This window comes from Echeneis naucrates, chromosome 15, assembly GCF_900963305.1.
Source record: "Echeneis naucrates chromosome 15, fEcheNa1.1, whole genome shotgun sequence".
In the NCBI taxonomy this organism is placed as follows: domain Eukaryota; kingdom Metazoa; phylum Chordata; class Actinopteri; order Carangiformes; family Echeneidae; genus Echeneis; species Echeneis naucrates.
The window spans coordinates 16,090,118-16,114,482 of NC_042525.1; the positions used below are offsets into that span (position 1 = coordinate 16,090,118).

At 40.4% G+C, this 24,365-nt stretch overlaps 1 protein-coding gene across 3 annotated transcripts in view; it reads right to left on the reverse strand.

Annotated features, from left to right (window-relative positions):
• Positions 1 to 24,365, reverse strand: part of ehbp1 (EH domain binding protein 1) — a 125,433-nt gene that overhangs the window by 45,477 nt on the left and 55,591 nt on the right. For 2 of the 3 annotated variants that reach the window (XM_029520992.1, XM_029520993.1), the window contains 5 exons: positions 22,403 to 22,581; positions 21,606 to 21,654; positions 15,008 to 15,802; positions 13,458 to 13,499; positions 13,085 to 13,231 (listed from right to left, as the gene is read on the reverse strand). In XM_029520992.1, coding sequence (XP_029376852.1) covers positions 13,085 to 13,231; positions 13,458 to 13,499; positions 15,008 to 15,802; positions 21,606 to 21,654; positions 22,403 to 22,581 — 1,212 coding nt within the window. The remainder of the gene's footprint in view (positions 1 to 13,084; positions 13,232 to 13,457; positions 13,500 to 15,007; positions 15,803 to 21,605; positions 21,655 to 22,402; positions 22,582 to 24,365) is intronic. The other variant, XM_029520994.1, reaches the window with a different exon arrangement.

Here is a 24,365-nt window from a genome sequence, read left to right on the forward strand (position 1 = left end):
CAGGGCAATCCAATCTGATCCCACTGATAGCACAGGCCACCACACACACAGACACACTCACAGACCAAAACGGGAAAACCTTGATGATGTCAATTGACAAACACTTAACTGATAAAGACCCCACCAAGCACAGGCTCAATGAACAGGCCAGATGCACACAGTAAGTAGCAGGGAGATACACAAATGTCCAAGACGGATAGTTCCAAGTAAAGTTTTCATAAGTCTAATATAATGCGATTCCCAGAAGTAAGGAATACATACAGGAGAAAAATGGAATGGAGAAAAATGTGCTCTGCACACTGATTCAAATGTATTCAGGGTGGTGAGTTGTGAAGTTTCTAAGACTGGCATTATTGCAGTTGCAGAATACTGTACTGCAACAAAAACAAACTAAAACTTGTCTTAAATGACAAACTCTAAGTTCAATCCCTTACACACTGTAAACTCAATTTCAGACGCCACCCTCTTCCCCAAAACATACGAAACCATCCACGGCTTAAGGGGGAGTGAAGCTGCATTTCTCTGTCACTTGTTCTTCCTCCCTGTGGTTTTCTGTTAATCAGGCTTCTCCATATTGAGGCAGGGGTTTTAGGGCTGGCCTACTGAAGCCACCCATTTATCCATTAACAAAACAAGCAGCGCCCGCTAATGAGCTACATCTCCCCATTTCCATGTCAATTGTTTGCTTGTAGCCATTGTTAGACCGGGACAATGGGGCTGTTTTGTAAATGACAGCAACCCTAATGCACTCAGTATTTGCGTGTGAGAGAGAGAGAGCCCAAGGGGATGCCCACAGGGGGAAGGGAGCACACCTTAGAGAGAAACTGGTAAAAAGAGAGAAAGACAGAGGGACAAAGTGATGAAGAAGGAGGAGATGAGGTGCTGAGTAGAAAAGCAGCAACCCCATGCATAGCGACGCTTCTCTTCCAGCTCTCAATCCAGAAAATGAAGTAGGTAATGCAGGCATTTGACGTGAAAGAATTTTCACTGCATTTTTCAAATCCAAATTGCAAAGCTCTTGACAAGATGAAACTAAACACACACTTAAAAAAATGCATCAAGCATCAAAACTATAGCCTTTTTGCAATGCAACCAAAGCAAAGCACAGACTCAGCTTGACTTTACTGCCCTTTTGAGTTTTCCATCACACTACAGTTGTGGTCAGCACCTGATAACTTTCTAGGTATCCAGTGAAATTCAAAGTGAGTCAAAATGACAACAAACAGTGACTTGAAAACACTAAACTATTCACAGGTCAGACACAATCACCAATTCAATATCATTGTTGTGCAAACAGCTTAACAACAACATAGTTATCATAATGGAATTTTAGTTTGTTTTAGTTGTTAGTTTAGTTTAGACAACTTGCAAAATCATGCCGTGAATTCATGGCATGCAGGGGTTTCTCAGTTTGGTATCACTTGAAGATCCTTCATTGTTCAAATGTGTGTTGTGTTTTAAATTTGGTTCCTTGCTCAACAGAAAGAGACACACTAAGGGGGTGCTTTTTGCAGTGGAAGGAGCAGTACCTAGTAGTAAAGGTTAGTACAGTTAGGCTGAGTTTAGTTGGCTGTATGGCGTAAATTATCATTGGTTTGTTTCTGCAAAATGCTAAGGTAGTTTATAGGTAGAAACTTTAAACAGCCTTGCTTAATAACTTTATCTTTCAGAGTTTTTTTTCTATAATATTTCATTTTCTTCAGTCTATGTCTTCCTATGCAAGACTCTCCTCACATTTATAAATGTAATATGATAAACAATAATGTCACCAATGGCCTTGCGGCTATGGACTGGTTCTGATATCCAATCTGGCCTTTGCAGATATGAACACAACTACCAGTTTGTCTGTGTGTGTGTGTGTGTGTGTGTGTGTGTGTGTGTGTGTGTGTGTGTGTGTGTGTGTGTGTGTGTGTGTATAGAGCTCAGACCACAACATACTCCAAAACATCCCAATGCATTTTGTTGTCAGCCATTTTGGGGACAGGAAATAGAAAACTGACTTTGCCTATCCAGAGGCTAGGATTAACACTATAGTAAAATGCATCTGACTAGCTCCAAGCTTGGTCAGCTACAAAGCCACTGATTGGAATATATAAGAACATGTGGAAGGATAGGAGAGGAGAGGAAAGAAGGTGAAAGGAAAGGAGAAGAGAGGAAAGGAGAGAGGAAAGGAGAAAGGAAAGGGGAGGGGGGGGGGGGGGGGGGGGTGGAGAAGAGGAGAGGAGAGCGGAGGGGAGGGGAAGAGAAGGGAGTTTTTGAAGATTCAACTTCAGGAACTGAAAGGACTGCATTAGGTGGAACAAATGTTTTGCTATTCATTATCAAACAGAATCCTATTCATAGTGCAAGTGGACAACCAAAGCGTCAAATACACTTAGCAAGTGCAGATGAAGCTTAGACGTCTACAAGAAAAAAAACTCAAGTAAACAAGGAGCTTGACAGCAGTTTCAGCAGCCACACAGAAATATGAGCATGAAAACAACTTAGCTCAACATAAAAAAGAATGTTTACTTATCGTAAATATTTTTCAACCTTGTGTTAGTAAACTGCTTGTGTGGCTCTAAATTAATTCTGAATAAGCTCTACATAATGCAGATGTGGTGATCGTACATTGTTTTGCAAATTCCAGCGCTTTGTTGGACCTGCTCATAATAAACGAGTAACAACACAGACATCCCAATTACAACTCACTGTTCTGTAGATACATGATATACCAGAAATTTTTGGAAGTCATCAGTAGAACATGTTGATAAAGTAGTGGTAAAACACAACCCAGTGGATATTATGCAACAACTGATCAATGATCACCCTCACTATTTAAAAATATTAAAGAGGCAATGGAGATTCTTCATTATGGAAAAATAACCCCATAAATAAGCACACACAGCCATTATCACTGGACGTCAAAGGCATAGTGATGAAAAAACTAAAGAACGCACAAATGCAACCAGCCACGTCATTACATGATCAAAGCCAAGATGAAAAAAAGAAGTAAAGAAAAGAAGTGAAAGCATGTCAGCTGGTGGTCAGTGAGTAGTACAGTGTCAAGAATGGAGACTCAGGAGGAAAAGAGACTTTTCTTTTTTAAATGGCGACAGCAAGAACAATTGTGTACTGTGTCTTCTATTGACTGCTGGGAAGCTGCAGGGGAAGAGAGGCTAAATGGTTGAGTGCAAGGCAGAGACAGAAGGTTCCTCTGTGGGTTTGGCGTCGGGGGTGAAGACCCCTCTCTGCTGTGGAAGCTCTTTTTGAGCAGGGGGAGCAGGTTGTTGCCTTGGTTGCTCTTTTCTGGGCAAGGAGAAAGAGGGAGGGAGGGCACGCACCGCTGGTCATGTACAGAGACCTGGCGTGGGCATCGAGTGATGCCACACACACGCACACAGGGATGAACACACAATCACTATCTAAAAGGGTTTGCCAACCTCCCAGATAGCCAGCCAGTCTGGCAGCCAGTCATGCAGTTCCAGACATTTGTCATGACAGGCTAATTCACAGTCAAGAGGTGCTTTAGGTCTCTATCTTGTCCAGGCACACACACATACTACAGAGTGACAGAACACACACACACACACACACACACAACCACATGCTATGCAATCACACACTCATGAGCATTCTTTCAAATACCAGAATAATGATTCAGTGTACAATGAAGCTACAAATGTACATTACTCTCAGTATTCTCCATACGGTAATACAAGGATGTTCTTGAACATATAATTACATTTCTGAAACAAGATTGCCATATGTTTACTTTTGGAAAAGCTTCAGAGAGTAAACATGAATAAAGTATCCCAAAGTGATTTCCTGCTTCACCAAAGTAGTTGGCAAAATGACAATTCATTACAAAATGTATGCGGTATCTCTAGATTTATTAAAGTAAGTACAACCAAAGAGTTTCTGTTGCTACTAATCAGCATATCGCTGATGTAAAGCTGTCATAGCCAATTCCATTTCTAAGGTGGAGTTTGTGCTGGGTCCCTTTCACTCAGTCAGTCATTTTCTATCGTTTATCCTTTTCCGGGTTGCGGGGCTGCTGGAGCCACTCCAAGCTCACACTGGGTGAGGGCGGGGTAACCATGGACAGGTCACCAGTCCTTGTCAGGGCCAACACACAGAGACAGACAGAGGCCAACAAGCACTCTTACTCAGACCTACGGACAATTTAGAGTCACCAGTTAATCCAAACATGATGTCTTTGGACGGTGGGAGGAAACCGGTGTATCTGGAGGAAACCCACACAGACACAAGGAGAACATGCAAAATCCTCACAGAAAGTCCCCAGGGCCGGGAACTGAACCAGCAACCTTGTTATTGTGGTTCAACAGCGCTAGCCACTATGCTGTTGTGCTGCTCTAGATGGGTCACATAAGCCATTTATTTTTTTAAATGAGTGGACTTCTGGGTTTGCTCAAAAGATTTGTCCCACTGCACTTCACCAGTAACACTGTTAATTTCACAAGATTATTTTGTTAGACTATTGTCATATTGTATGGTTTAGTACAGTAAAGTAAAATTACTGTAAAACGAATATTGGCCTATTGCACTGTGTACCACCAGGAACAGTTTTGGAGACAGGCTGGTAGGAAAGGAAGGGGACCAAATATCAATAATTTTGGGCGGCACAAAGCAATGGGCTTTCTGGCAAATGTGGTCCACATTGAAAAACAACAAACACACTTCCAATTAGATCAGTTATTTGTGCACTTGATTTATGCCACAATGTATTGTAGTAAATTCAACCACTATATAATAGCATAGTTAAAAAATATTAGCCCAAATTTTAAAAATCTCTTTCCTTATTACTCCTTATTGCGCAAATTTTGGCTGAGAGGATGTGAGAGAGATAGAGAGAGAGAGAGAGAGAGAGAGAGAGTGAGAGAGAGAGAGGGGGGAGCTTATCGGCTAGCTCCAGACGGAGTGCGCGGATCAATGGGCGTGCAAGGCCCACAGTGATCAATGCATTTGATAAAGAATTAAAGAAGAGCCACTGTACATGGCTATCAAAGAACCAGGACACAGCCTAATTATGATTCGACGGGTGCGTGCCCATGATAGGGGTCTCTGTGTGTTACATGTACATAAATATAAATCTGTGAGATGTCAATGTGGAAGTGGCTCAGAAGTGTGGGCTGTGAACATGTATGTGTGTGTTTGTGTGGTCTGGGAGCAGTGTGTATTTGTATGTTTGCCTGCACCTGAATGTAGTGTTTTTGGGTAGAGCTATCACAATGAATAAAATAAGTTTCTGTGATCAGACCATTAATAATTATTTGCGTAATTTTTTAATATATGTATGATATCACTGTATAAACTGAGTGGGATGATTTTAAATAATGTGTGTGTGTAAAAATCAAGCTTATTGTGATCAAATGCATGTGTGTAGACTTTTGAAGTTTAAATGAACTTTCCCAGTTGTAGTCACAGTTTGTTTTTAGCAATTCACGTGAAGTCTTTGTACGTGTACACTTAATAATGACCTAATAATCTGAGATACTTCATTCAGGAAGTCAGAAAATGTAGGTTTTTGCTTATTCCAGATTTATTTTTTAATGACACAAGAACAGAAAAGAATTACCCTAATTTCCAGATTATAAACCGCTACTTTTTTCACACGCTTCGAACCCTGTGGCTTAAACAACGATGCAGCTAATTTATGGATTTTTACAGGTAACGAACTTCATGCCGCCAATACATTTAGCGTCACATCAGACCAATGAAATTACCCAACAGTTCACAGTGACCAATAAAACTGTTCGAATTAAATTAAATGCACCCACACTAAATTCTTCACATCAGTCATTTATTTTGCGATTCACGCACACACCCTTATCATGGAAAACACACAAAGCAATGCATATGATACAGCTTTAAAGTTAAAGTCAATTGACCTGGCGAAAAGGCGAAATCTTTCTGTGTAACATAATTCCTGCCATATGCCATTTCCTCCCACATTTCTGACACCTGCAGCTTATAAACAAGTGTGGCCTATATATGTACAAAACAGTTTTTCTCTTTAAATTTAGCAGGTGCGACTTATATTCAGGTGCGCTCTATAGTCCGGAAATTACGGTATAATATTTTTGCTAACCGTATTATATTTCAATTTAAGCTTAAAAAGGTAACATACACAACTGGAAAATGAGATAAGTGAAATTTATATATAGAGAAAGACAGAGTAGATAGAGCACCAAAACAAGCAACCTTGACAGTTTTCCAGCAAACAACTCAAGTTGCGCTTAACAAAAGGCATTTATACAGTAGGACAGGTAGAACAGGTAGAGTGGAGACTGCTAAAAACACACGTGCGCACATACCCACACATGCACATAAGCAGATAGACAAATGTCAGAGGAGCTCGTCATTGACAGGGGAGTAAGATGGGAAGGTTTTGCCCTTTAAAGAGAGGATAATTACTGGGGAGGAGAGCGACAGAGGGAGAGTAAGAAAAAGAGATAGAAAGGAAGACAGAGAACATGAGCTGAACTCTGGAGTCCTGGATGACAGGAAAACACAGGTGACATGTCACTGCAAAGGATACATTGTTAGCAAGAAGGGGCAGAATGACTGTAAAGGAGCTCGCTCAAATAAGCAATCAGAAACTTTACTCAACAGTGTTGACTAGAAGTAGACTGATCAATGAGCTTGTCCAACCAACTGTCTGATTTTAGGTGGTGTACCAGTATAAGTGTGTATATGTTTGTTAATGAGCTACAAAAAAAATTGCAGCTTTGAAAAGCCTGACTGGGTGAAAGTAGCCTGGTGTCCATTAAGTGAGCATATGAACTCTAGAATTATGTTTGAATTTCAAACTTGCAACACTAAAATGTCCAGTGAGATGTGTTATTACCTACTTGAAATACTCTAATTTAGTTTGCAATGGAAATAGATATAGGAGAAATGATAGAAACCTCATGGCTTCGTCCACTCGTGCGCTGTGCATCTCCAGAGAATGACCAGTCTATTTCTACATCTGCTAAAATGTGAATCACATGGTCATTTGTATTTCAACTAAAAGATGTTTGGGTGGAAATTTGCCAAACATATTTACTATATATTGCCTACAGAATATTATAATTTGACATCAAGTCTATATACATTTTCATTTATATTTATATCATCAGATTTTTATGGCTCTAGAAACTAGATCTGCTTCTCAGCACTGAATTAGAACCTTGTTATTGGTAACATTATCACAAAGGGCTTTGGATGGAAATGTTTTCTTGATAATTTTGATGATTGCACGATGCAATGGTTTAAAGCAGAAATAAAAGAATGAGGGAAAAAAGATAGCAAGATAAACTAAACCTTCATTTAGTTTACAGTACTATGAGGCCATTGTGTTATTGTTTTATTAAGAATTATATCTGAAATAAACTCCAATAGTAGCGCAGGAACATAGAATTTTTGACTTCCTGAATGAATTATCCATTGACTATTATTGGCAATTATCTATAGACTATTGCGGGAAAAAAGGCTCAACACGAATATGAAGTCACATATTCACAAAAGCATAAACTGCATTAAGACAGCAAAATATCATATATAAAAAAACAAGATGAGTTCTAAAATCTTTCACACCCAAGCTGACACACAGAGAAAGAATCTCTTTCATTTCAAAATAAAACAAATTTCAACGACAAATAAAACAAATTAAAATTTCAATGGGGGGTTAGGGTTGAGGTGTAGACTGAGACAGAAAGGGTGAAAGAGCGAGAAAGACCAGGACTACAGGGTGGAAAAACACCTGACACATCCACTTGGTCAAAAGTGAACACAAGGCATGCGATAACTTGATGAAGAAAGAAAGAGAGCTACATGTGTTCATGCGGGGTGTGTGTGTGTGTGTGTGTGTGTGTTTTCCTCTGTGATGGCTTGATCAGCTCTTGTGATGCAATTGAAAAAGCTGCCTTTCTCTTGCTCATGACACACACACACACACACACACACACACACACACACACACACACACACAATTTAGAGGCTGGCTTTGATCTCCACTTCAGCCAATTCAGTCACGACACATACACACACACTCCAAGACAAGCGCACACACACACACACACCAAAGGAACTCCCCACCAAACTATTTAGTTTCATTAGGGGCACATTCTTCAAAAAGAAAAGAGAGAGCAAGAGAAAAGAGAGGTGGTGGTGGGGGTCGTTGAAGGAAGAGGAACACAAGAGAAAAGGGAAAGTTGGTAGAAGAAAGGGACAGCAGCCACATTAAAATTAGACCTCGAGAAAAACTATTCCTGCTGGAAAGAGAGTTGAAAAGGAGAGGACAGGAGGAGGACCAGAGTAAAGGACAAAGCGTGGACAAAGAAGAAAGAGCACATGTCCATATTTGCATTTTTAAAATAGGAATTTTTTCCTATTTTTGCTACTGAGACAGCCCTTTGGTCGTAGCCTTTTCAAGGTTTGCACTCTTAAGACGAATGTTGTGGCTTTTTTTAAGTCTTAAAATCCACTGCAATTACAATAGTTTTGAGTCTTAAATTGTAAGACTATAATGATTACAGGATTATATGTATTCATTTAGTCTATGGGTAAAGTTTAAAGAGTAAAGTTTACCTGCAATGCTCTGCTATTGGCTGTGGAAGAAGTGGCAACACTGTTGCAATCTGAGGAAATAATATGGGCATTTGAATAAGGAAACTTAAATTTGCTTATAATGAGACTGCGTCATTATATTAAAGTATACCAAATTCCCAACATTGGCATTTAATCCACATTTCTTTGCTAATTGTAACAGGCATATCTAATTCCGAAAGTTCACTGAGTTTACCTTTCCACTTGTCAAGTGTTTGGCAATGAGTGCCAACACCAGGCAACAAGTAGTCTTTAATGTGCATCTGACAAGTAAGCATAGTTTTTACAATCACTTGGATGAGACGCAGATCTGAAATAATCACAATTGTAGAGTTTTTTTTGTTAGGAATGTCAAGGTTCAACCAGAGGGTCTCGTTATGGCCACAAGTGACACAAATGAAAGAAACATTTGAAGGGAGTGAGCAAAAGGACAAAATGAGGACATGAAAGCAATCAAGTCAGGATCAGAGGACAGACAGCAGATGAGAGTAGATGACAACACCTACAGGTCACAACAGCAGAAACACTGGAGACCCTTCCACTTCTGAGGGGGGAGGAGGAGGAGGCAGTCGGGGTGATGGTCGGCAAAAATCAAACAGGACCCAATTATAGGAATCACAACGAGTCAGTGAGCAGGGGAACACTCTTACCTGGAAAACACCAAGGCATATATGTGTGGAGTGTACCACACACACACACACACACACACACACACACACACACACACACACACACACACACACACACACACACACACACACACACACACACACACACACACACACACACACACACACACACACACACACACACACACACACACACACACAGGTATAAAATACTTCCACACGCTTACTTCTGCTGCTCAATTTTTTCAAAGAAATACACACAGATGCTCATAGGAGCACATGCTTGTGTGTCCACATGCACACAAACACACAAGGAGATACTTCTCCCAAACCTAGTGTGTATCCTGATAATTAGCCTGGCCAGGCCGGTGTGAAATTACTGTTCTCATCTGCTAATGGGTGAAAAGACTTGAAGCGAATAGAAACAAGTCCCACACAGACACACACTCACTTCTCCATTAAAATAACACATTGGAAAAGCCGAAAAGAGAAAGACTAAAACAGAAATTGGGATGCCTGCAATAAGGACAAAATAAAGTACTACCCTGAGATATTTCAGGGAGGCTCATTAATTACCCATCTGGCTGCGGTGTCGGTAGGGGGTGGTGACATTATAACATTACAAGACATCAGCACAGTGACTACTGATATGTTTTGAAGGCCACCTATGATGAAGGGACAGAAGGAGGGGGTGGTGGGCTCAAAACAATTAGGAGTACTCGTTGTCCATTAGAGATCACAGAGCAGGGCAGGCAGAAAAGAACAAGAAGATGAGCTGTAGAAGAGAAATAGAAAGATCAGAAAAAGAAGACAAAAAACCAAAAAGAAAGATGGGTGGAGGGGTTGAAAAGAACAAAAAAAAAAAAAAAGACACAAGAACATAAAAAAGCAGACAGAATGAGACAGAGAAAGTGACTGAGAAGACAGGGGTGGAGAGAAAGAGAGAAAAGTGAACCTGTGACCTTAGATGAAAGAACCAGTCACTGTGGGCTACAATTAGGGATGGCAGGAGGGAGAGCATAGGTCAAGAGAACAGGGCTACACACACACACACAAAACAAGTATCCAGCACATTATTCAGTACCCAGATGCGTTCATGTTGAGGTTAATGGATTGTAGCTGTGAATATGTGGTCGATAGTTCTTCGTCTTTGCAGTCATACATCAGTTTGTATATGTTTTTGATTTGTTACACTTGCTGTTGGCAAATATACGCAATGAACGTTAATAGAAGAAACCTGTCTAGATATTCAATATCTAAAAAGAAAGTCTGATAATGAAACCACTGAGGTGATGGCACTGGTGTAAAAAAAGACAGTAAAAAATAAATATTAACGACAGATATGGGTGATTTCATATTTGTATGAGTTTAGGCTCAGGTGAAATGTGTAAAGGAGATTAACCTGAACACAAATCAGGCCAACTGCATGATGGAAAAGAGGGTTTACTGACTGGTAACAGTCAAAGGAAGCCTCCTTTACAGTTGCGCTTTATTTCCAAAGAACTTTTATTATTTGGCATTAATTAGATTGAACCCAAGATGCAAGAGATTATCTAATTTGTGGCTTGATTCTATCTCTTACATTTTTAATTAAAAAAAGTCTGAGTGACCTCATTAATCTGACTTTTTTTTTTTTATTTATAATCATGTCCAGATATTGTTGATGAGTCAATCCCTCGCTGATTAACTGCTGTTTGGGATAGTTTTGTCTTTAGTTCATAATGGGCAGTGAATGTTTCTCACTAAAAAATTACTTAATTCTGTTTAAGAAAAACCCAACTCATCTGTATTAGAAAAGATGCTCCAATTGTGACTGAAGGTTTGATTAGTGCTACAAGTAACAATTGTTTTAATTGTTGGTTATGAACCTCTTAAAATTTAACAGATTGTTTCAGAGAACTTATCAATTCTGCAGATTTTTGGCTTGCAGATACACAAATATCAATACAGTCGATTCATTATGTGCTTTGAATGCGATATCACTGCAACAGAAAATGTAGCCTCCTCCTTTCCTTCCAAAATCATTCTGTTGCCCCCACATTAGCCACTTCCCAGCAAGAATGAAGCCTGCTTTAATTGAATTAAATTATACCTTATGCATGCTAAACCACAAAGCACCTACTTAGATGGATGGGGAGTTAAATGGGAAAGGCTTTGGCCTCTCCAGCTGATAACATGGACACACACACACACACACGCCACCCAACACACACTCAGGCTAATCAAAACAAGACATCAAGTAATCTAATCTGAATCACTAACAATTATCAGCATGTTGGCCTCAAGGCCAGTCGTATTCCTTTGATCAATGCTTTCTATTAAAAAAAGTGTAAACAATTCAATATCTTCCTGTCGCCCCTCCTCTTTTCCCTCCTTTCCTTATGCATGTGAGCAGTGCACGTGCATGTGTGTGTGTGTGTGCGAGGGTTATTAACCAATTGTCCTTGGAAATGAGTAAGAAAATCAGGGGGGGTGGGAGAAGGAAAAAGTGGAGGGCTGAGTACTTTAAGAAGCTAATCTAAGTGAAGTCAGCCATCTTGCTGCACAACAAGGGACAGAGGAGAACCTTTTTTGTTGCTAAGGAAATATATAGGCGCAGTAACAGCTTTGAAGAACTCTTAATTTGCTTTCTGCCTCTGAAGACTTTTAACAGCACCAGTCCTTGGAAGGTCCTCATTTATTTCCTCAGATTATGCTGAAATGGTTATTCCTGTGGCCTCCATGCAGACATGAACACACATTTTCACTCCTCCACACGACAGATGCTGACAACACACTTAAAATACATAAGCAAGCGCATGCACACACAAGAGCACAAAAAACATGCACACTTTAAAAACATCTAATTCAAGGGCATATTTCTTTTTAAGGATTCAGAAAGCAAATGCAGCGGCATGGGGCTGCTGCCTTTCAGATATTTCATTACCGAAAGGTATATATTTCATTTTACCGTCAAATCCCTTGTCGTCACAATTCTCACTAGACTATAATTTTTTTCTTACCCTTCTTTCCTTCCTCAGAAACTTTGAAAACGTCACTGAGTTGCTTTCCCAGGGTAACTCCTGGTCCATCAGCATGCCCCCTCCCATTTTAAGTATATTATGTTCAGTAGAGCGTGCTCAGTTCGAGTTGGAAATTTCACCTGCTTCTTCTCTAGTCTAGTTTGCTTCGGTACAGTGATTCCCACCATCCCCCTTTACCCAAAATATTCTTTTGCTGACAGGTGTTTGTTTACAGCATTGCCTAGTGCTTGTGTAAGGTGAGGGGTCAGCTAATTTGGTTAGGATGTCATAAATATTGTATTAAAACACAGTTAAAAATGACTAGAGAAGGAAATTTTTTTGCTGTTCAGGGAAGAGGGAGTCCATCCACATTGGTTTCAGGCTGTGACGGCTCTGACGTTTGAGGTGTTCAGCAGTCCATTAAGAGAGTCTCAGCAGAAGTTAATAAGAAAAAGTCGTCTCTCCTTGTCAAAGCTTCCTCATAAAGGATTTACCAAAGTGGACTGCTAGAGGATGAGACAGTTCGGACAGGATTTTCCAGCATGTTGCAAGTGTAGTGAGCAGCAAATACAGAACTGAGGCAGTGACATGAGGATGTGTGAAAAGACTGGTGGTCACTCTAGTAGCTTTTCCTACACACCAAGTTGGTGCTCTACACTACTCTACTGCATGAAGAAAAGAAGCAGAGACACACAGCTGAAGCTCAGGACAATCATTTCTCACTACACGAAGAAGAGGTCAGACAGACTTGGCCCCTAATCAAGAAGCTGAAGACAGACAGGTGGGCTTTTTAGAAAAGTTGTATAATTCTTTCGACTAACAAAAGCCCCATACACATATACAAGCATCGCTTTGACTCACATCAGTAATGTTTGTATCCCTGGTTGGTGCAGTTATGGCCAAGTTGGAGACGTTCTTGTTGCCGGCTTTCATTGCAGCATCTCTGCGGGCCTGTTCCAGGAGGAGTCTGGCTCGCTCCTTCAACTCCTCTTGACGAGAGAGCACCTTCTGCAAGCAAATAAACAGTGACTGTTTTATGATAAAACAACACAGTGACAAGAACCAGGACTAGGTAGAGTTCAGTTTCCCTAAAACTGATACAAATAAGGAGGTTTGTTCGTTATCACCTATAATGTAAAACACATGAGGACTCACTGTTATAACAATCATATCTCAATATTGGTATATTGTGTTCAGACATGCCCTCTTTTACTATGTTCCAAATTTTACTCACCTTTTCAGGTGGGAGGCTTGATACAGGGGCAGCTGCCGTCTCCTTTTAAAGAAAACACAACATTAACTTCAGCAAAAATGGCTCTGGACTTGTACTTGACAGGATCTAAATTAACTACTTTGTAAACACAATGTCACAAACATTATTGATTGCATTGGTGGCACTTAACAAATGAACTTAACTTTTTTTTGGGACATGTGCCAAGCGACATGACATAGAGTGTCTCATTAGAACAGAACTGTTTTCCTGTGAACTTCTTAGATAGTGACCAGGTGGTGGCTGCGGAACAGGATTTAGACAAGCGGTAACAAAAGAAGGACATATCCCCTATGATATACAGGAGCTGCATCAATGTACAAGCTAGGCTCATAGGACTGTCTGAGCCCAGTGGTGTGGAGAGCATGACGGCTTTGACAAAAAAGCCAAAAACAAACCTAGTTTAGGAATTTTATCTGCAAGGTAGCCCTGGCTGTGTTATATGGGGGCGTAAGCAGAGCAACAGATTCAGTTTGGACAGAAGAATATCGAAGCCAAACTGTTAATAAAACTGAATGTTTATCCTTTCACCAAGTCAAATCTGGCCTGGGTGTAGGTGCGGTTGCATCCTGCTAACTAGATAACAGCAGATCAAAATGGGGTGTCATAGCTGCCATAACCCTCCTGCTGGCCCCCGCCTGCCCCGTGACCTTTCGACTTGTAAACAGGAAGCGGTAATCTGAGGTTACCCAATGCAGTCAGCAATGTATTCAATGTGTGTTTGTGTGTGACTGTGTTTCGCACACACGCACACAGGTCTATGCCGATGTGTTTGAAAGACAAGATGAGGTGTGCTCTGCCAAAGCGTCGCCACGCCTGAGCAGTCACGGCGCCAACTGCCATCAACTGAAGGGATGAGAAATATAATGAAAAATATAATGAAATGTCAAAGCAGGGGGTTCTCCTCTGCGCTTTCTATAGTCACCACAGGTTCATGGCCCGGCCTTGATGTGTCTGGGTCTTGGCAACGAGACAGGTGACGACAACATCTAATGCAGAACTGGAGAATTTCAGTATGGCCATCTCTGCAACGGCATCAACGAGGTCGGGATTTGAAGCTTAGTGAGTGCCAGGAGGGAATGAATGTTCACTGCATCCTCTGTCTTATGACTGATGTAGCTGTGAAAGTTCCAATCACAGCTTGGGTACAAGGCTAAAAACCTGAACAATCCATTTAGGGGCCAGGCAGGTACCTGCAGTTAAACCCTGTCATAATCTTAATACCTGATTTAAGCAGCAAAATGAGAATTAGTCTGAATTATACAGGCTGATCCAGAGGTTGTTTAAGGTACAGAATTTACAATTAGATGTGAGATAATTTAATGAATGTTGTAAAAAAAAAAACCTCAAAACACTTGTTTATGAATATTCAAACACTTCTTTGCAAGCAGCATGTAGGTGCATTTTGCCAGAAAAAAACTCAGGAAATTTCTAAAAAGATATGCTACATCTCTGATGGAGATACACCAGTCTTGTGTCTAATGTAGAACTCTGGAACTGGAATGGACGTTTACCTGAGCTGAGTCCGTTTGGTTGAATGAAGAGGAGATGGTGTCTGAGACGGGCTCAGTATCCGAGTGACGCAGACTCGCCCTTTTCTTCTTGATGAGGTCAGCATCCCTGTTGTAGGAAAATCCAAGTTTCTGGTGGGGTGGTGAGGAAGAGGATGTTGCCCCTGGTTCTGTACCTCCCTCATTTTGTTTCTCTACCACCTCTTCCTTTTTCTGTCTTTCTCTCTCCATCTCTCTGTCCACCCGCTGTGGTGACTCAATGAGATCTAATGTGTTGGTTTTAAACAGATTCCCTCTGTCTTCAGAGCGTGATGGTATCAACTGGGTTGAGTCTGTTGTTGAGGTGGCTATCACTGTCCGTGGTGATGGGACAGGAGGTGAGGATTGCAAAGGGCCTGCAGTCGGAAAACACGCTGAAACTGCTGCTACTTCAGCCTTCCACTTCAACTCTACCAGCTCTTCCTCAGTAGCTTTGGTGCCGTTAGACTCCACGTTAGCACCGTCAGCAGAAGCAGCAGACTGAGGGGTAGCCTGACGCTGCTGCACGTCATTGAGTTCAGCGTAAAACGTGTCTTGTCCGATGGAGGCATTTGTGTCGGTTTCAAAGTCGCCCACTTTGTATGTGCTGCAATTGCTGTTGGCCTCTATCTGCACCACATTGAGCTCCTCACCAGAGAAGTGTGCCCGGATTTGGTACAGATAGGTCATTACTGTTAGCTTGTCAGGAATAGCTAGCAGCACCATATCAGATGGTTCCAGGAGACGGGAGATGCCCAGGCTTGCAAAGCCATCATACGCCTGCAAAACAACAAAATGAATAGATGAATAACTGACTAAAGAAAAGAAGATGCTGAATTACACTGAGAAGACTGAGAAAGGTGGGTTGGGTGATGAGGAAGTCTGGTCTTTTTGGTGCATGTTGCATTGCATGCATGAAACACATGTGAATGTGTTCATGTGTGTTTGTGCGCGAGAGCCACCTTTGACATGACTGCTGACAGGTCATGTCAGGGATGGTTGTCCCCGATAAGAGACGCAGATACCCCAAGACAGAGCGCTTAATCCCAAAGTGGGTGTGCGAGTCTGTGTGTGTGTGTCCCTTATCGCTCCCCTACATCAACCTGCCCACGCTCCCCGTCACGCGTGTAATTGGTCTGATTAGAGTCTGATGAGAAAATACAGGTTTGATTATCAAGCGACACAAGAAACCCAATCCCCCATCACCAGATAGACTGAGTAAGAGAGACAGAGAGAGGGGATGAAAACCATTATCGCAGCCAATGACAGGTAAATAAATAGATTAACAGCACGCACGCACGCACGCACGCACACACACACACACACACACACTACCCATCCATCTCTTGAAGGTATCACAGCTTGTATCTGACCTGCTTGATAGTGTTGATCAAATTCCAACCTGTTGAAGTGCTTGTTTGTTTCACTGGCTTGAAAGATCTCCCCAGTCCATCAATCTCTCTCGTTCTCTCCCTCTCTGGCTTTAACAGTCATCCATGTATGTTAACCTTTATTTATCCCAAGGATTGTCTTGAGGAGCACGTTTACTCTTTTTCTAAATTTTTGATACATTTCTCCAGATTTTTTTTTTTTTTTTTTTTCCTGTCCACAATCGTAATTATTGGATTATGCCAGAAAACACAGTTAAGATTGACCACAGTGGGAGCCAAAAGTTTTTATAGTTGACTGTTTAAATATAAATACTTATTCCTATTTCCAGAATGTCTTTCTTGGAACTTGAGGACATGAGGAAAGTTGAAATTCTAAGATGATGACTGATGGTACAGATGTTAGCTGAAGAGGTTAGATGATATATACATTATGGACCCAATGCTGCTACCTATGCTGAATTTAGTCAGTTTTATAAGCAAAACTACTAGTCAGCAACGAAAAAACAAAAAAATGGGTTAGGGTTAGGCTAATCTCATCTTTATCAATCACTACAGATTAAATCACTGTAACTAAATCACTAAATCATTAAATCACTCAGTATAAATGGAAGAAACAAGGAATTAATTTAATAACTTTTAGTTACAAACCTCTGTTAATGTAGTTAATCTTATTTCTTCAACTGTACTTGTTTCTATAACCGAGAAACAGGTGGGGAGAAAGTAATGGAAAGAAAGAAAAGGAGAATAGGGAGGTGGGGCTTTTAAGTGGAATATATTTCTCCATTTACAATCAATTATGATGCCTTTTGTTTGGTGAATCTTTTTCACTCTCACCTCTTTTGTCCCTGTCTATTGATGGAAAGGGTAACAATAGGTGGAACATCTATTCTCACACAGTGAAATTAGGTGTATTTGAGTATGTGCACATGCTTGTACGTGCAAGGACAGGGCAGGAAAAAAGAAAACAGAACAGAGTAGAATTTGCCTTTGCAGTGAGCCTGTTTAAGTCCCCCCCTATCCTTTGCCTAACAGAAAGGGAGTGTGAAAGAGAAAAGAAAGGCAGAAAAGAAAGAAAAAGAATATGGGGAATAAGAGGGCCTGATTGGGTTTCTAACACGTATTCAGGGGAGCAAAGTGTGCTTGTATTGTTCTCCCCTTGCCCAGTATAGGCTGTGAAAGAGAGCAACAACTATGCTGCTCAATAGGGACAGAATGAAAGAATGAGAAGGAGAAAAGAGTGAGAGTGGGAGAAAGGGAGAGCTGCGTGAAGAGGAAGGAGGGAGGAAAACCATCGAGTTGGGCTTAGTTTCAGGGTCAATGTTGGTCTTGATGTGTGCTACAGTCTTTTTGACCCAAGTGTAGTGCTTTATTCTTCACTACTTCTCTCATAGCATGACGAGCACTGATCATTTCAGACCGAGACATTGATGATCTGTTGTTTTGAGGGGAAAAGTTTTCTGTGGTTTAAAGTGCACTACAGTTGAACAATAAACTGGCAACATTTTGTTAATGCCAGTTAGTCCTATGAAAAAATCAAAAATATTTGAGTAGATCTTTTTAAAAGTTTCCCTAACCAGGATGATGTTCTCAGCTCTGACTAAAAGCACAACTTTAATTGGGCATTTATGACTTGAGTATGTGGTTTCTCAAATTGTATAAATCATGCCCTACAGGACTCTGCAGGATAAATTTATTTAAAATAAACTGCAGTGCTCATGCTTATCACGATGAAAAAATATCAGCCAGTGCATCTGCGTGCCTCATGATTTGATTTCTGTGTTTTTGACAAAGGAAAAGGGTTAGTGTTGGAGAGATAAAGATAAATAATACTTGTAAGCAAGTAGATGCACTTTTCACAGGAATATATGTGAACAATGCTACAACTACTGATACAACTACTGCTACTACTAATAATGATACATTTTAGAGAGTTTGAATTATTATTGTTATTATACTAGATGAATGCTTCCAAGCAAATTATAATTCAACATTGGGGATTCTGTGTTGAACATGTTGAAAAGTGTTTTTTACTGAAATCGATCACTTATATGTGATTATATAGAAATGCTTTATGTCAATATCAAAAATGATCAATATACATTATGATTTCAAATAATACCCTTCTGCAGTGTCATTATCTTTTTCTGTTTCCACAATATCGCTCACCACTCCCTGATTTAAGTAACATTTCTTCAAAAAGAATATTACGTATTATGGAAAATAGCTTGTTCTCTCACCTCCTGCCTTCCACCTGACATAGCTCTTGGTCTGGACTAAATGTCACTGTCGCCTGCCCTAGGCCGCTGCTCCCTGCAACCCCCCCCTCCCTGTCAGTGACTGACAGCTATCTATCGCTGTCAATCATCTACACTCCCTCCCCTTGGCCCAACCCCTCATGGCTGTGCTCAGGGTGCTTTACCATGGTGCTTGGTGCTACACTATCAGATGGCATGACAAATGACTTCTCCTTGGCCTCATTACACACACACACACACACACACACACACATATATACAACCAGACACATAGCAGCACACTGACAAAACAGACAAGAGAGAGCAGTAAGTCATCCATAGACTCCACAAATGCAAGAATTCATCTTTGATACTCCACAGACTAACAAAAATACATATAACCATTGACAATAAATTGTTTTAAAGGTTGTAAATGTTCTAAATATTCAATTTTTTCTTCTCCTACCAACCCCCACTATTGATTGTCCTTATCTGTCATAATTCAGCACAGTCTGAGCTCATTGCAATCACCCCTCACAGATAGGCTGAAAGGAGGTGGGGGCATGTCTATCAACTACCCATGAAAAGCAGAGATAGTTGTCATTTCTATACATTTCCATTTCCACCGTCCATTCAATAAACTCTATGCATTCTAATAACTCTTTATAAGGCAACTCTACACAGCACTGTGGATGAAAAAGGAATCTCTCTTCATCATCTTCCTTTCACTTTGTTATCAACATTTCTTTCTTTTCTTCTTCAGCCCCTTTTCCCTATTTGTTCTTTGTGGCATTTAACCTGCCACAATAATTAAACCCTCACCTATCCCAAGTGTAAGGGATTTCTGTTTTTTCAGCAAGCATTATCATGGACACCCTTCTCTTGTGTAATACCTTGAATGCACTACATGACAACACAATGCATTACTCTCCCTTTGCCTCAACTCACAAGCTTTCACAATCACCTTCAGCACCAAGTGTATGCTACTTGAAACATCTATCACATCTCATAAATCCCTTCATGTGCATATTTTATTGTCATTTAACATATAAACTAACAAAAGAACAAAATAAATAGTCACAGGTATCAAACAAGGACTTATTGCAACCAGGAAAAAATAACACCTGTGATTAAACAATAGTTGACTGTTTTACACTTATAAGCTTCTTGTTCTCTATTTGTCTGGTGTTTTTTGATCTGATTAAAAAAACAGCACTAAACTGGATTCTGTCCAACTTGTCTTGCTTTACAATAACTCTACATTACTTCAAAGTGTCGTGTAAATAGGACACATAGGACACAGACAGAGGAAATGTTTTAATTTAATTGCACATACACTTCTCTTCTGATGAAATGCTTTGAATTTCTTTGGTCAAACAATGAAATATGTATCAATAATTTGTTTACATGTGCTTGATAAGCAGTTGTAAGTATTGACTCAAAAATCTATGTATGTGTGTGCAAATGTAGTACAAACACACCTTTGACTGCCTGAAATTTTATATCCTGAATCTTAAAATATAGAGGCCTCAACTCAACATGTCCGGATTTAACAGGATCAAGACATACATTTACTAAGTAATACCTTGTTTGGCATATTGCCCATGTTGCTTATGTCAGCAGTAGACACAGGTTCTTGTGGGCAGCTGGACATTGGCAGGAGGTGTCAGCTGATATCTACGAATGTTTCCTCTAATCACTGCAAAGGAACAGCTTGGTTTATTTTGCGCTGCGATTTAGCCTCAGTCTTTATTTGAGCTTCTTTATAGCAGCAACGTCTGCGAAAAGTGCTATCCTAAACATTTTTCCTTATTTCAAAATGTACATGTGTAGCTCTCAACAGAGAAGCTAGTCACAGCACATTGGGTACAGTGCTGCAACTATTCACCAGCTATCACATACTACGGCATATTCCAATATTACTTATATCTGACCAATTTCTTCAGGGCTACTTGAGCACCTGGAGGGGGGTGAGGGGCAGTTAGCAGATATGGGATTGGGTCTCTCCCTTTTCCTCCACTATGGTTATTGTCAACAGGGTAGCATTCATGCCTAACAGGGCCACCAGAGGTTATCTCTGAGCCAGAGTGTGTATGAGAAGAGGAAATCAAGCTGCAGGAACCTGACGCATATCGTTCTGTGTAGCCCTCAGGGCCAGAGAGGGGACAGGGCATCAGTGTGTCTATGTGTCTGAGAGCGTGTGAGTGTGTATTAACAGAGTAAAACGAGAAAACAGCAGTGTGCATTTGTGTGTTTCGCGAGTGTGTATGGAAAAAGTGAATGAGCACACGAAGGGCCAGGGGGACGAAAGGGAAAACGGTGATGTGTGGCAGTGTGCACCTCCAATTGAGAATGTGCAGATATGATGACACAGGGCAAGGAGGAATATAGCCGTGTGCACATTTGCCTTATACAGAGAATGGTTTTATTCAGTTGAGATTTTCAAGTATGTGCATATATGTGGGTTGAGCTTTCTTAGGCCCTTAGAATAGAGACAAGAACCATGAAACCAGGTGGCATTCATACTATAGTAATACACAGCAGTAATCACAAGTGGACTCCTTCCTCTTTGCATTCTTCTTAAAATACACACACAAATGAAAGAGTCCAAACAACACAAGATAAATATGTTATTATACACACACCGAAGCCTACACACACATACCAGGTGCAGTTCAATAAGCTCCCAGCAGGCTGCTGAGTTAAGATACCATCTCACCTCTGCTAGGTGACTCAGTCATAGTTTGGACACACATCACAACAGGGGGGATGTCTTATGAAAACTGTCGTCTTCCGAGTGTAGTGCATTTGTATGATTTTGAGTACACCCATTTGCCTGCCTTCATCTGTACACTCTATATCCAGGGATTAATGGCAGATCTCTAAATAAGGCCAAATGGAGATGTGGATGGGAGGGAGTTAAGTGGTGTGAAGGGCCCAGCAGTGGCCGTCTCTTACCTTTTTGTTGTTTTCTTTAATATCCTGAGGATTGAGCGACTTATAGTCTCTAGAAGAACAGCGGGGAGGGTCGGAGAGGAGGCGGGTGAAGAAAGAGAGAGAGAAAATGGGAGACAGGGAGACAGCAAAGAAAGAGGTGTGTTTAAATATGCGTCACATGTAATGGCATTATAACTGTAACACGCAATTTCATAGCAGTGCAATCAACAGAACCAATAGAGTGGAAAATATGTAAAAATAACACACCAGAGTGCAAAGGCACACAAGAATAAACACACACATATACACACATGTACACAAAGGAGGGATTTGATAATTGATGATCATGTCTGCCCTCTTGATGGGGCTGCAGGTCCTCCATATGCTGTACACTTTTAAGTGCTACATATGCAGATTTAATACTAAACACTGAAGGAATCTCTTCCACACATACACTCACGAGATATTAAAAATTTTCTCACAGAATTACAATCACACACAAGAATGAGATTAGTGTTGGCAGCATACATGCAACTCTGTATTTGAATACGAGTATGACAGATTGAGTCTCCATGCACAAGTGTCTGCGGATCCCAATCACACACAGTGAAAAAAAATTATGGATACAAGTCTACAGCATGAGGATAGATTAACTATAAATATGATAATAAAGTTACCAAAAGAGTCTCAATCAAAGATTTTCAGCTGACCTTCTGGAGAATGATTTTGTTTTTATTTTTTTCTCAAAGAACAAACTGCTCGGCTTGCACTCAAATATGACTCACTGCTGTGTGTGTGTTTGTGTGTGTGTTTTGTACATGATGTCAGGTCTGAAGTGGTGCAGCAGGGCACAAAAGGCCAGCCCATTCCTCCAGGAGGTGGTGAAGTTAGTGATCTTCACCCCACGGTAGTTCTTGGTGACCTCGCGACACCAAGCCAGCAGAGACTGGCTGGCATTCGGCTTCCCTCCTAGAACCGGACTTGGGATGGGGCTAGGCTGCAGGGTAAAGAGAAGGAGGGTGATGGGGGCAGGAACAGTGAGAGAAAAGGAGAAAGAGAAAGAATTGTTTTTATTCCGTTATGATTTTTTTTTAATCAAACATCAGTACTGATAAATATGTATTTGTAAATTTGTAAAATAAAGATTCCACAAGATCATTTTTATGATTGCTGTAATTTAGGACTGCTGCCCCCTCCCCAATCTGAGCTTCTTTCACTGTCTCAAAAATCTTCGCCCATCCATCCAGTTACCATACTGACATAATGGCATCACACAAGCAGACACAGCATAATGAAGGGTCATTCAAAAAACAGCGCATGACTGTGGATAATGTAAACATCTTATTAATTAGCTCCGCCTTTGAAATCTTATCTGGGTCGAAAGCTTTCACCATTAGGGGCCTTTCCTCTTCCAGACTCCAAATGCCACACATCCTTGGTGGCATGGAGACACTGGTCTTTCTCTGATGGCCTGCAGAACCTCCGCTATTCTGATTATTCAGATGACTATTCACTAATCTGGACATGGACCCACAGATATGGATTAATTCTCTCAGATCATTTTAGGGGAGAAATGGAAAAAATGTCACTAAGATGTGATTAAATTCATTAGAAGGCTAGAGATAGAAAAAGTCTATTAAATATGTTGAAAATACAAATGCATATTGCTGTTGTTAGCTAGACAATAAAATGAACTAACGTGAGACATTCTTTTTAATTATGTAACAAGATAATTTTTTCATAACCTTAATTTTACTTTTAAAGGTTTTAATACACTGATAAAAATAAGATGACCATTAACAGTTATTAATGTGATATTTAAGAATATATACAATTTAGATTTTCAAAGATGCTGACTCACACACTACTAAACTCTATATTCCAGGGTCTTGAACCTGTCTGCTCTTAGGACTGTGTACTTTTTTCCTATTATATTCCCTTAAATGACAGTTGAAAATGCTAATTATCTCCTGATTCTTATCTCACAGCTAGGTGATATGTAATATCCAATGCAGAAGACAGTTTAGAAAAAAAGAAAAGGCCATAGTTAACTTAGTCTACTGAACCTTTAGAAAAAGCAAAGTGAATGAGGAAGATGTTAGTTTTACAACAACTGATACTAGCCACTAAGGCAGGTTTTCCCAGTTTGCAGGACACATTATGAAGGCCTGCAGAATATACAGCTCACAACAATGTGACTGAGTCTCAGCCCGTCAAAAGTTTGTAGTGGCCAACCAACCCCCTCTGTTGGTTACTTTGTGCTACTGCAAAATAAAAGTAAAGACAAGTGAATGGACTCGTGACTTTGGACAAATTTGTCATTTTGATGAGGCATGGTTTGCTGACCTGAGCATGATTAAGCCTTTGGTAGAACATATAAAAACTTGCAAGATGTTTCACAAGTATTAAGGAAATGTTTCAATGTCTACTTTGTATACTTCTGATCCCATCTATCTGAAATGATCCACCTATAATTTCAGCCCTTTTAATGTAGGAATGCTGTGACCAATTGTACTACATTAAAACATGATGATTTTCAATATTAAAACGTATAAACAAAATAATTTTGTAGGTTTCAGTTTGTAAGCACCTGCATGGTTCGTACATCTTGCTCACCTATTCGTGTAGTTTAACCTGTAACCATGAGCCTGGAGCCTGCTGAGATGCCACACAAGCTAAAACAGATGAAAGAAACTGGAGGCCATCTCTAATGGTAACTCCTAACCTTTGTATCAATGTGTGTACATGTGTGCGTGTGCACGCAAGTGGGTGAGTCATGCA